General features: G+C 42.0%; 1 protein-coding gene across 1 annotated transcript; it reads left to right on the top strand.

Annotated features, from left to right (window-relative positions):
* Positions 1–725: 725 nt before the first annotated feature.
* Positions 726–1,181, top strand: LOC134290603 (uncharacterized protein K02A2.6-like). The gene has a single exon (XM_062857769.1). The coding sequence runs from the start codon at positions 726–728 to the stop codon at positions 1,179–1,181; it is 456 nt and encodes a 151-aa protein (XP_062713753.1).
* Positions 1,182–11,023: the final 9,842 nt, after the last annotated feature.

Below are 11,023 nucleotides of genomic sequence, written 5' to 3'. Positions count from 1 at the left end.
TCATGATGCCCGGCCAGAGGAAAACCGTGCAAGCGTTGTAAAAGGGTAGGACATTTTGAAGCCCGCTGCAGAATGCCATCCACTGGAAAGTTTTCCTGGAAAGAAGAGACGAAAGTACCGAAGAAGGTACGAGCGGTTGAACGCGCAGCGGTTCAAGATCTGGTTCGAGAACGAAATGTGATTGATGTTAGCGAACCGTTGTCAACAGATCCTCCGAAAACCTACTACGCTTTTTATTCGGGAAAAGAGTCAAATACAGTAAACTGCATGATCGGCGGAGTAGTGCACCCTATGTTGATAGACTCGGGAGCAGAGGTAAATTTGATTACTGATGAAGCATGGGAAAAGTTCAAGTCTGCGGAAATTGCTGTGATCAGCTGCGAAAAGGGAAGCGATCGGGTGCTGAAGAGCTACGCAAACGATACTCCTCTAACAATACTAGGAACGTTCAAATGTATGGTTGCTGTGGGAGCAAGATCTGTGGAAGCCGAGTTTTTTGTAATAAAGGGTGGTCAGCGATCTCTTTTGGGAGATGGAACAGCTAAACAGCTAGGAGTCTTGAAGGTTGGGCTGGACAGGTCGCTGTAAATGTGGAACCACTTTCTAAGGTCAAAGGAATTTCGGTGCATATCCACCTGGATCCAGATGTTAAGCCAATTTTCCAACCAATGAGGAGAGTTCCGGTGGCATTAGAGAAGGCAGTTAACAACAAACTTTCATAGCTAATGGCGAGGGTCATCATCGAAGAGAAGAAGGGCCCGGTGACTTGGGTTTCGCCATTGGTAGTCGTTGGGAAGGCGAACGGTGAACCCAGGATATGCCTTGATCTGAGAAGGGTAAACGAAGCTGTTTTGCGAGAGCGACACCCAATGCCGATGATTGACGACTTTCTTGCCAGAATCGGACCAAATATTATTCGCAGCAAACTGGACTTCAAAGATTCATTCTTGCAGCTTGAGTTAGATGAAGCTTATAGAGATGCGATGGTATTCCTGACAGCCCGTGGACTCTACAGATTTAAGCGTATGCCGTTCGGGCTAGTTTCGGCCCCGGAAGTTTTCCAGAAGACGATGGACGCGATTCTTGCCGGCTGTGAGGGTACTTGGTGGTACATTGACGATGTGTACATCGAAGGCAAGGACAAGAAAGAGCATGACGAACGGGTTGCGAAGGTAATGTAGGTTCTGTCTTGTTCAATTATGTCTTACGATGTGCAGATCATTCTTTTATGTTATCTTGAAGTTTTCTGAAGTTTAAATAACAGTAGTTAAAATGATTGTAACTGGTAAAATTTTGCTGTTTCTATCTTTATACTAAATTTATATAGGTACTGGAAAGACTGAAAGCCTGGAACGTGCAGCTTAGTTGGAATAAATGTGTATTTGGGGTCGAAGAGCTGGAATTTATCGGGCATAAAATAACAAGATCAGTAATAATATTATCTGAGGCAAAGATAGAAGCTCTGGTTGCGTTTCGTAGGCCGGAAAATTCTAACGAGATACGAAGCTTTTTAGGGCTAGCCAACTATTTGAACCGGTTTATACCGAACTTGGCGACAGTGGATGAACCGCTAAGAAACCTGATGAAGAAAGGTATCACTTTCCAATGGCTAGCCGAACACGAAAAGGCTTTCCATGAAATCAAGACAAGATTGTCTAAGTCGTCTACTTTGGGATTCTACCAACGGGAAGACAGAACATTGGTGATGGCTGACGCCAGTCCAATAGGGCTGGGAGGCATGCTAATACAGGTAGACAAGCAAGGATAACATCGGGTAGTCAGTTTTGCCTTAAAATCCTTGACGGATACGGAGAGGCGTTATTGTCATACGGAAAAGGAGGCACTGGCTTTGGTATGGTGTGTTGAAAAGCTTTATTTTTACCTGTATGGCAAGGAGTTTGAGATTTTAACCGATTGCAAAGCCTTGGTTTACCTGTCCACCTCACGTTCGCGACCATGTGCCCGCATCGAAAGATGGGTGCTACGTCTGCAGGGATTCGATTATTCGATTACGCATATACCAGGGACCGAAAACCAAGCTGATGTATTGTCGAGATTGTCCACACTGCAACCAGTTCCGTTTCACCAGCGAGAAGAATTGATGATTAGAGAGATTACGGATTTCGCAGCATACGCTATGGCTGTTCCTTGGGAGGAAATTGTAGAAGCAACCCGACGGGACGCGGAACTACAAACGATTTTGGAATCAATTGTTCAGGATAAACGCCATGAACTGCCTGTTGAATTTCGAGTTTTCGGTAATGAACTGTGCAGGGTTGGAGACATCCTTTTACGTGGAGACCGCATTGTAGCTCCTGGTGCGCTTCGAAATCGGATTCTTCAAATCGCTCACGAGGGTCACTTGGGAACTTCGATGAAAAAGTCAACGTTACGTTCTTCGGTATGGTGGCCCAAAATGGACAGAGATGTTGAAGATTTTGTGCGAAACTGTTGCGGTTGTATATTAGTCTCTGCACCTGACGCACCAGAGCCCATGACTAGGAAGCGAATGCCAGCCGGGCCATGGCAGAAAATAGCGGTAGACTTTTTGAGCCCTCTCCCAGAAGGTCAATGGCTTTTTGTCGTGGTTGATTATTATAGCCGTTTTGTTGAAGTCGTCGAGATGAAGTTCATATCTGCTGCTGACACAATACGGGAATTAGCGACCAAAACGTCGAATGCCAAAACGTCGAATGCCAAAACGTCGAAAGGACAAAACGTCGAAAGGACAAAACGTCGAAAAGTGTGTAACTGTTCCCAGTTCAGTGTGGATATTTTTTTTTAATTTTGTGTGGATCGATTTAATCCTGTTGATAGCCTGAGAGAGGTGGCGATACGGTAGATCCACCAAGATGGCAGGATGACGAACTAATTAACGGGGACACACTCATTATGTCACATTATCTCGGGTCACTGCCCAAGCGCTGAAGGTCAGTGATACATTTTGCACTCTATGATGCTTCAGACCCGAATTGAAACCACCAGCTGTGTAAAGATTATTGTGTAGATACTTGGCATTGTTGTGCTACTACCATATTCTGGAATACCGGATGAGTTGCGGAGGACAGCCGTAACAAAACCAGATGCCCTTGAAGGAATAATGCGCCCGATGATCGCCATCGTCACCCTAAAGGTGCCAGAGATCCGGCCGACGATAGCTAGAGGCCGCCATCGCAGCCACCCTGAAGGAAGTTATGACATAATGCTGTAAAATTGTGGAAGGTGCCACTGACATTGTGCCACTCGCAGTGTTGCATTTGATCGCGATCAATTTGCGTTGAAGTTCAAAAACAGCACGCTGCGATCAAACATATTTGAACATCTGCACTCGCAGAATGACAACATGCTAGCATGGTACCCTGGTACCTGGTAAACTAAAATGGTCATGTTTCTACCATTTTTTCACTAATTCTAGCAATCTTGGGCTGATTCGATTCAGAAACTCACCCTTAATTGAGAGGGGGAATCGTTTCGGTCACCGTGGATTACCGGAAAATCCGCATTTCGCTGCAAAATCATAATGCCCGATGTCAAAATATCCCACTTCATTGTGGCACATATTTTCGCGCAACAACGCATGTATGCAGATGCGTCACAAAGTCCTAGGGCAACACCTTGGTCAGGACCAGTGAATCAAAATTCAACCATCGCGCAACAATAATGACAATGTCGCAACCTGTATTTGTTGCGATAATCCACCCAATGCGACATAAGATTGTCCCAACTTGAAAATAATAGGATAAACATCGTACACCACGAGTTTAGAGATTTTTCAGCCTTGCATTGCGATTTTCGAACGGTAACTTCGAGTAAGTAAACACTGTAACTCATCAAACAGTTTCGACTTGGACACATCCAAGCTCAGTTAATTTTTGGCTCGCGTTAGTTCAATTGCAACCCTGGGTGCCAGTAGAAGGGGCTCCAAAGAGGTAAGAGAAGAAAATGCCGGGAAAGTCCGGGAATGAATAATGTTACACTTAACGTGGCGTGATGTGAGTTTTTATATACGACAGAGCGAATATTCCCTACCCGCGAATATAACTGGTCGAGAAACATGCCCACCCTGCGGTGTTGTTTCAGGGAGCCTCAGGAATGCTCCCCTCTGAACTAGTTGGCAGAAACAAGTGAAAGAATGAGTATCCCTTAAAAGAATAAAGAACTCACTACTTGCTTAGATTACACGTTTTCGACGTTTTGTCCTTTCGACGTTTTGTCCCTTTCGACGTTTTGGCATTCGACTTTTTGGCATTCGACGTTTTGGCATTCGACGTTTTGTCTTTCGACGTTTTGTCCCTAAGCCCAAACGGAAGGCTCGTAGGAATGATACTGAGGAAGGGGATTTTGTGTGTGTGTCAAAGAAAAGATAACAAATTGAGCACAAAGTTTTCTTCAGAGATGTTCAAGGTTATTAGAAGAACAGGGTTGGAGGTTATCGTTAGGTCGTTAAGTTCAGAAAACACTAGTTTACAAAATAAAACGAAAGTCGTGAACTCCTGTCAACGACCAAAATTTTTGAAGCATAATTTAGCGCTGATTTCGAAACCGTGCTTCAAAAAATTTAAAGTAGAACAGTTTTTGAGTTTTAGCTCAATATCGAGTTTTATAACTTTTTAAAATATGGAATTTAATAAAATTCAAATATCTTGCGTTTTGATCAGCCAATTTTAAATCTTTTTCCATAAAGTAAAAGCTGAATATAATACCATTCGATCATCTGAATGCAGGTTTTGCGTCAGATTGATGAATTTCAAGATATTGGCGAGTTTTAGGGACGATCTCCTTAAATTTTAGCAAATTTTCCAAAAATATATGAAGAAATGTATTTTTTTCAATAAGAAAAAAACCATTTAAAAATTCTTTCTCAACGTTTATTTGACATATCATATGTAGGCGAGTTACAGTAAAAAATTCAGCTCAATCAGAGCATTGATTACGTAGAATGAGATGTGTGAAGTGAGCGACGTTGCTTAAAAATAGAACAAACATCGATTTCAAATCATCAACCTTGTATGGAAAGTCGAAAAATTTTTCGCTCTACTGTAATTTTTTTCCTTTGCGTTTTCGAACTCAGGGCATGATTCTACACCAAAAACGATCATCAGCTTACCAAGTTCAAAAATGCTGTAAACTAGTGAAATTAATAAAAACTGATTTATTTGTCATCCAGAGTGACCTACTACAGTATCAGCACCGGCGAACCGACGTGACAGCTAGAACAAACAAATTCAAATTTGTTGTCCTCGACGCCATGATGAAAAATAGTCGAACACTACCGCCTTCTCTATAACGGTTCGCGTTGATTTGATAGCTTGACCCCCATATAGGTTCGTGTCTGCGCTGATTTGACAGAAGCGTTCGTTCGCTTCACTGGTCGACCGTTTAGGGAGGACACTTTTGAAACACCACTGTTACGTCGGCATGTTTGTATGAACGGTTATTTTATACTTATGACACACATGTGATACAAGAATCACTGTACAATGGACTACCCGCTTTGCGCGCAGCCACAGTTGATCAGCAGGAGTAAATCAAATTAATTTTGTATGGCGAAATGCATCTAAACTTGAATTACTTGAAATACAAAGCTTTTCCCGAAAAAAATATTTGGTAGGCTTAATAGTGGTTACCATTGTGCACAACCACTATCAAATATTTTTTCGAAAAATGTGTTCCACTTTGAAGAATTTGCCTTTAGATGGTATTCGCCATAAAATATTTTTGCGATTTACTTTTAGCGATTTTTCGCGCATAGAAGCTAGCGCCACATTGGTCGATGCGGAGAGTAGGAAAACAGCCGATGTAGTTAATGAATTGCGCTTGAAATGAGTGCCATACTGAAAATACTCTCAGTTCAAGTCAGTCTTGTTAGAATTTTCTTGACACTGTGTACCGTTGTACAGGAATCACACTCGTATCACATGTCTGTCCGGGGTATTACGTAATGAATTAACTACATCGGCTGTTTTCCTACTCTTCGCATCGACCTATGTGGCGCTAGCTTCTATGCGCGAAAAATCGCTACAAGTAAAACGCAAAAATATTGTATGGCGAATAGCAACTAAAGGTAAATTTATCGAAGTGTGTATGCAATCCGTTTCAAAACACTTTTTTGTCAGCACTTGTCGTATTTAATCTTCTCGGCAAGCTTTATTGGATAAATTCACGACTTGTGCTGAAAAAACAAATATCATTTTGCAACTTGTTGCATAAATAACTAGGTATAACAATAAAAGATAGCATAGCATAGTATCTTTGTCGAAAACTCGTTAAAAATAATGGACTACCCGCTTTGCGCGCAGCCACAGTTGATCAGCAGGAGTAAATCAATTTAATTTTGTAGGGCGAAATGCATCTAAACTTGAATTACTTCAAATACAAAGCTTTTCCCGAAAAAATATTTGGTAGGCCTAATAGTGGTCACCATTGTGCACAACCACTACCAAATATTTTTTCGAATAATGTGTTCCACTTTGAATAATTTGCCTTTAGATGGTATTCGCCATACAATATTTTTGCGATTTACTTTTAGCGATTTTTCGCGCATAGAAGCTAGCGCCACATTGGTCGATGCGGAGAGTAGGAAAACAGCCGATGTAGTTAATTCATTGATCTGCGTCTAGATTCTAGATTCTAGGAGATCAAAATCTTACTACGTCGGCCATTGCTAAACAGGCTGTGTTACGCAAACCCCTCATTAGGTGGCCGTAGTGAGCAAACGTCAAACAGGAGCAAAAACGATGCGAGCGCCGTGACCGAGAGATTTGCGAGCTACAAAATATTTGAACTAACCGTTAAAAAGGTTAACAATGAGAAGTGAGTATAGTGAGACGTCTATTTGTCTGTGATTCTATTGTTTCATTTTCCAAGATGTTGGATTTTGTATTTTACATTCTCGGATACTACGCTTAAATCACTGCATGCGAAATGCACAAGACTTTTTGATTCCCATCTATGCATACGGCAAGATAAGCGAAATGGAATAGAACACGTGTTGTATAAGAAAGATGAGCGTCCGAACCCTCGCAAATATAATTCATCGCTTGAGTTGTAAAATACAAAGTAACGTTTTTTGCCATCCTTCTTTCGTTTTCGTACGGAATCGGATTGTCTGTTCGGTTTGACACTACCAAAGTCAACCAGTTGTCGTGCCCGCCACATCCAGTCAGAGCAATATCTGCAGTCAGTCAGTGTCAGTGCTATCACCAGGGATCTATGGTTTTCCCCCTCTTTGAATGGTATATTTCGTTTACAATGCTGATAGATGATAACAGATGTGTTGTATTTGACAAGATCCCCAAGAGGACGACGGGATGCAAACTCCCGGTGGGAATTTCATTCAAATGTTATTTGAATTACACTTGTTTCGATTTATATGCAACACGAAGCTGGTGCAAAGATTTGTTTGGATAGGTCATCAAAATTAATCATAATGATTTGTGAAGTTTTCATTTTCCAATACCAATGGCAGAAAACCAATATTCGAATTTTGAAATCCATTTAGGTAGATTTTTTTTTCTTTATTAAGGCAACGTTCATAAATTACGTCACGGGGGTGTGGTTGAAAATGGACAATTTTTGAGTGCCGTAATTTATGAATGTTCCCAGAGGATTGAAGTACTGTTTATATTGATTCTTATTGTTGTATATTTTTGTTAGAAGTGAAACCGAAAAGAACAGAATCAATCGGAGCTGAAATCGCTTGTTTTTGAATAGGATGAATTTGGGAGCATGAGATTACTTATGGCACTCGTACCTTATGTAGGGTAAAAAATATAATTTGGACATGTATGTAATTTGGACATGCACGACGATGTATGTCTTGTTCCGGAGAGCTAATAAAAGTAGATACTTCTCAATATCGATTATTGGATCAAACAGACCCTATTCTGATGACTTACGTTGAAAATACGCTTAACAATTAAGAATTTACTTCGAAATCATCGAAAATGTAAATTGTTTCACTACACACTTATTTTAGAGTCACTTGTTCGGCTGTTCTATTTTCGGTAAAAGTTCAGATTACCGAAGTTCGGCTATTTTTTACCGAACGTTAGGTAAACATTACCGATGATTCAGTAGAGTTTACCGAACGTTCGGTAATTTTTTGACGAACTTCGGTAGTATGTTGCTGAACATTCGGTAATCTGAACTTTTACCGAAAATAGAACAGCTGAATACGGTACTTTATTTTAAGTGTGTAAACCCCATCAAACGCACAGGTATGCAAGACGACATACACTTCACAATAACATACAATATTCACCTCAATATCGTTGAATTAATAATTGTAAAAAAAATCAAAGCCTTATGGCAATGAAAAATGTTCAATAACGAAGCATTATCAGCCAATCTCTTGACATTAATCTAGAAAGCCTAAAATAGGTGGTGTCCAAAATACATTACAAGTTTCCTACTGCAAATATATTTTGGTCATCTGACGAACTACATGGGAATGCTGTGCGATTGCATACTTGGAGGCGTAATCTGTGGGTCTGGCGATATTTCCTCGATTTTAACAAAAACTGTAATAGTTTTCAAAATAGATGCCTGTTAAGCGAAGAAATTTGATTATTTGCAAGAAAATATTTGTTAATTTATGCTACTTCCTTCCATGATTCATGGCTAAACATTGAGATATTTGCCCTGTCCAAATTAAATATACCTGAGGGTGTCCAAAACATATATTCGGTGTCCAAAATGCAATTCTCCTCTCCTCTTCTTGGCGTAACGTCCTCACTGGGACAAAGCCTGCTTCTCAGCTTAGTGTTCTATGAGCACTTCCACAGTTATTAACTGAGAGCATCCTCTGCCAATGACCATTTTGCATGTGTATATCGTGTGGCAGGCACGAAGATACTCTATGCCCAAGGAAGTCAAGGAAATTTCCTTTACGAAAACATCCTGGACCGACCGGGAATCGAACCCGTCACCCTCAGCATGGTCATGCTGAATACCCGTGCGTTTACCACCTCGGCTATATGGGCCTATATGCAATTCTAACAGGCGATTAAAAATTGTGATTTTCTCAGATTAAAATGCTTTCGTAAAGGTTTTTGTCATTAGGAATGCAAAGTACAATCATATTATAAGCGTATTAGTAACTTTGCAAAATAATCAATTGTTTTCTAAGGAACCTAGGGGATGGTTTTTCCAACGTTGTCCTCAGCCTGTCCAAAATACATGAATTACCCTACTATGGAGAATTGATGATGATGATGATTGTATACCCACCATCAGCGCAAGGATTACCTATGGCTGCAGAGTAGGGCAGTTCAGACTTTGGACATGTCAAAAATTCAAAGCTCCCATGTGTTCATTACAATCCTTGGTGCAAAACTAGAGTTCTGTAAAATTTTAAGCCATTTCGGTGGTGATTTAATGGTGGCCCAAAAGCAAAATAGGTTTATATGGGAATTTCTATGGAGAATTTTCGGAAAAGGTTCTCTGCGCTGTAGAGCATTACCACATCTGGACGAACATTTGAAAAGGGCCTATCTGCTTTTTGTAAACAAACATGTTTTTGTCTCTGTAGGGCCCATCTGCATCCACCCACGCACATCAACACCCTTAACAGATAGCTTGAAGAACACTCTTTCTGATAAGGGTGTTGACGTGCGTAAGTGGATGCAGATGGGCCATACAGAGACAAAAACATGTTTGTTTACGCAAAGCAGATAGGCCCTTTTCAAATGTTCGTCCAGACATGGATAAAGTCATAGGGTCAAAGCCGAATTAAATTCTTCAGACCTCAGTGAGAAATGTTGCCGAAGACCGGAACTTATTTCGACAATCGGGTAAAAAGTTATTAAACAAATTCTCACTCGCATGTGCATCTTCGTACTTGATGTCCTGCAAGGTATGCAAGAAGGTAACACGCATACTATGATTGCGTGTTAAGCGTGTCGATCGAGCTGTGGTCTTCTGTTCAAGCATGCATGGATGAATATTGATTAATTACTTCTGTCTCGTAAGTCGAAACGAGTTGCAGTCTTCGGCAACATTCATCATTGAGGTCTGAAGAATTCAATTTGACTTTGACCCTTTTTTTTTCTTCTAAACCATAGAGGGATAATCTGCTCAACAGACACCCTAACAGAAGGTTAGGGTAGTGTAGGTCTAGATGTAGAATTAGCTATAAGTTAAAATACACATTAATAAGAACAAAAAAAAGTGTAGGTCTGACAGGCCGTCTTCTACAACAAAAGTAAAATCCAGGACTACTCTCTCCTCGTACCCACTAAAACACATTCCTATGGTCGCCAAACCCTACGTCTCTTCGGAACCACCAAGAAGGTATTGCTTCAGAGAGGAGCTAGTGCACATCGCACCCACAAGGTTAGCTGCGTAGCCTGCAGCAACGAACATCGATGACTCGCTTTGGAGAGTCCATCATGGTAGCATGCTGGCGCTTAGCCAGTTTCCTGAGTGGTCCCCGCCACTCCCTTTGTCCTCGGAAGGCGGGCAGGGTCAACCCCGCCCGCGCCCTACTGCTGAGCGGACATCAAGAACTGATGCCCACGTGCAACCCGATCTGACCTGCCCGTAAGGAAGGGTATCACTACCCTTCAGGTCCTATCAGATGCACCCGTAGGTTGCAGACAGCAGGATCTCACCTACCCCGACCCTTGCCGGGGACCCCTTTCCAACCGCGGGCTCGGATCCAACCCAGTAGACCGACGCCACGACAGCACCGCTACCGGGACTTCCTCTCCGCGGCCACTTAATCGTTGTAAGGGTCGATCTCGACCGCAGGGCACCGGTATGACCTACGAAGCCGACTCCGAACCCCTGGACCACCTCTTGTACTGCATCTGGACTAGCCACTCTCCGAGTCCACGCGCCACCTCCTCTGTAGTTCCCAGACGATATGGGTGATAGCCGTTGAAACGGCGTTCCAGCCAAACTCATCCCTACACATCCTCTGGACCAAGTTGTCCGGGTTTGTGTCCTCCCCGCATGTGGCAAGCATGCGGTCACGCATTGTGCGAAAACGCGGGCACACGAACAAAACGTGTTCCGCCGT

The sequence above is a fragment of the Aedes albopictus genome, chromosome 3, assembly GCF_035046485.1.
Source record: "Aedes albopictus strain Foshan chromosome 3, AalbF5, whole genome shotgun sequence".
Classification (NCBI taxonomy): domain Eukaryota; kingdom Metazoa; phylum Arthropoda; class Insecta; order Diptera; family Culicidae; genus Aedes; species Aedes albopictus.
The sequence above is the reverse complement of the archived record's forward strand: the minus strand, read 5'-3'. Positions and strand labels throughout refer to the sequence as shown.

Bases quoted from the DNA above. Each gene is read 5' to 3' on its own strand.
- LOC134290603 (XM_062857769.1), top strand. From the start codon at position 726: ATGGCGAGGGTCATCATCGAAGAGAAGAAGGGCCCGGTGACTTGGGTT.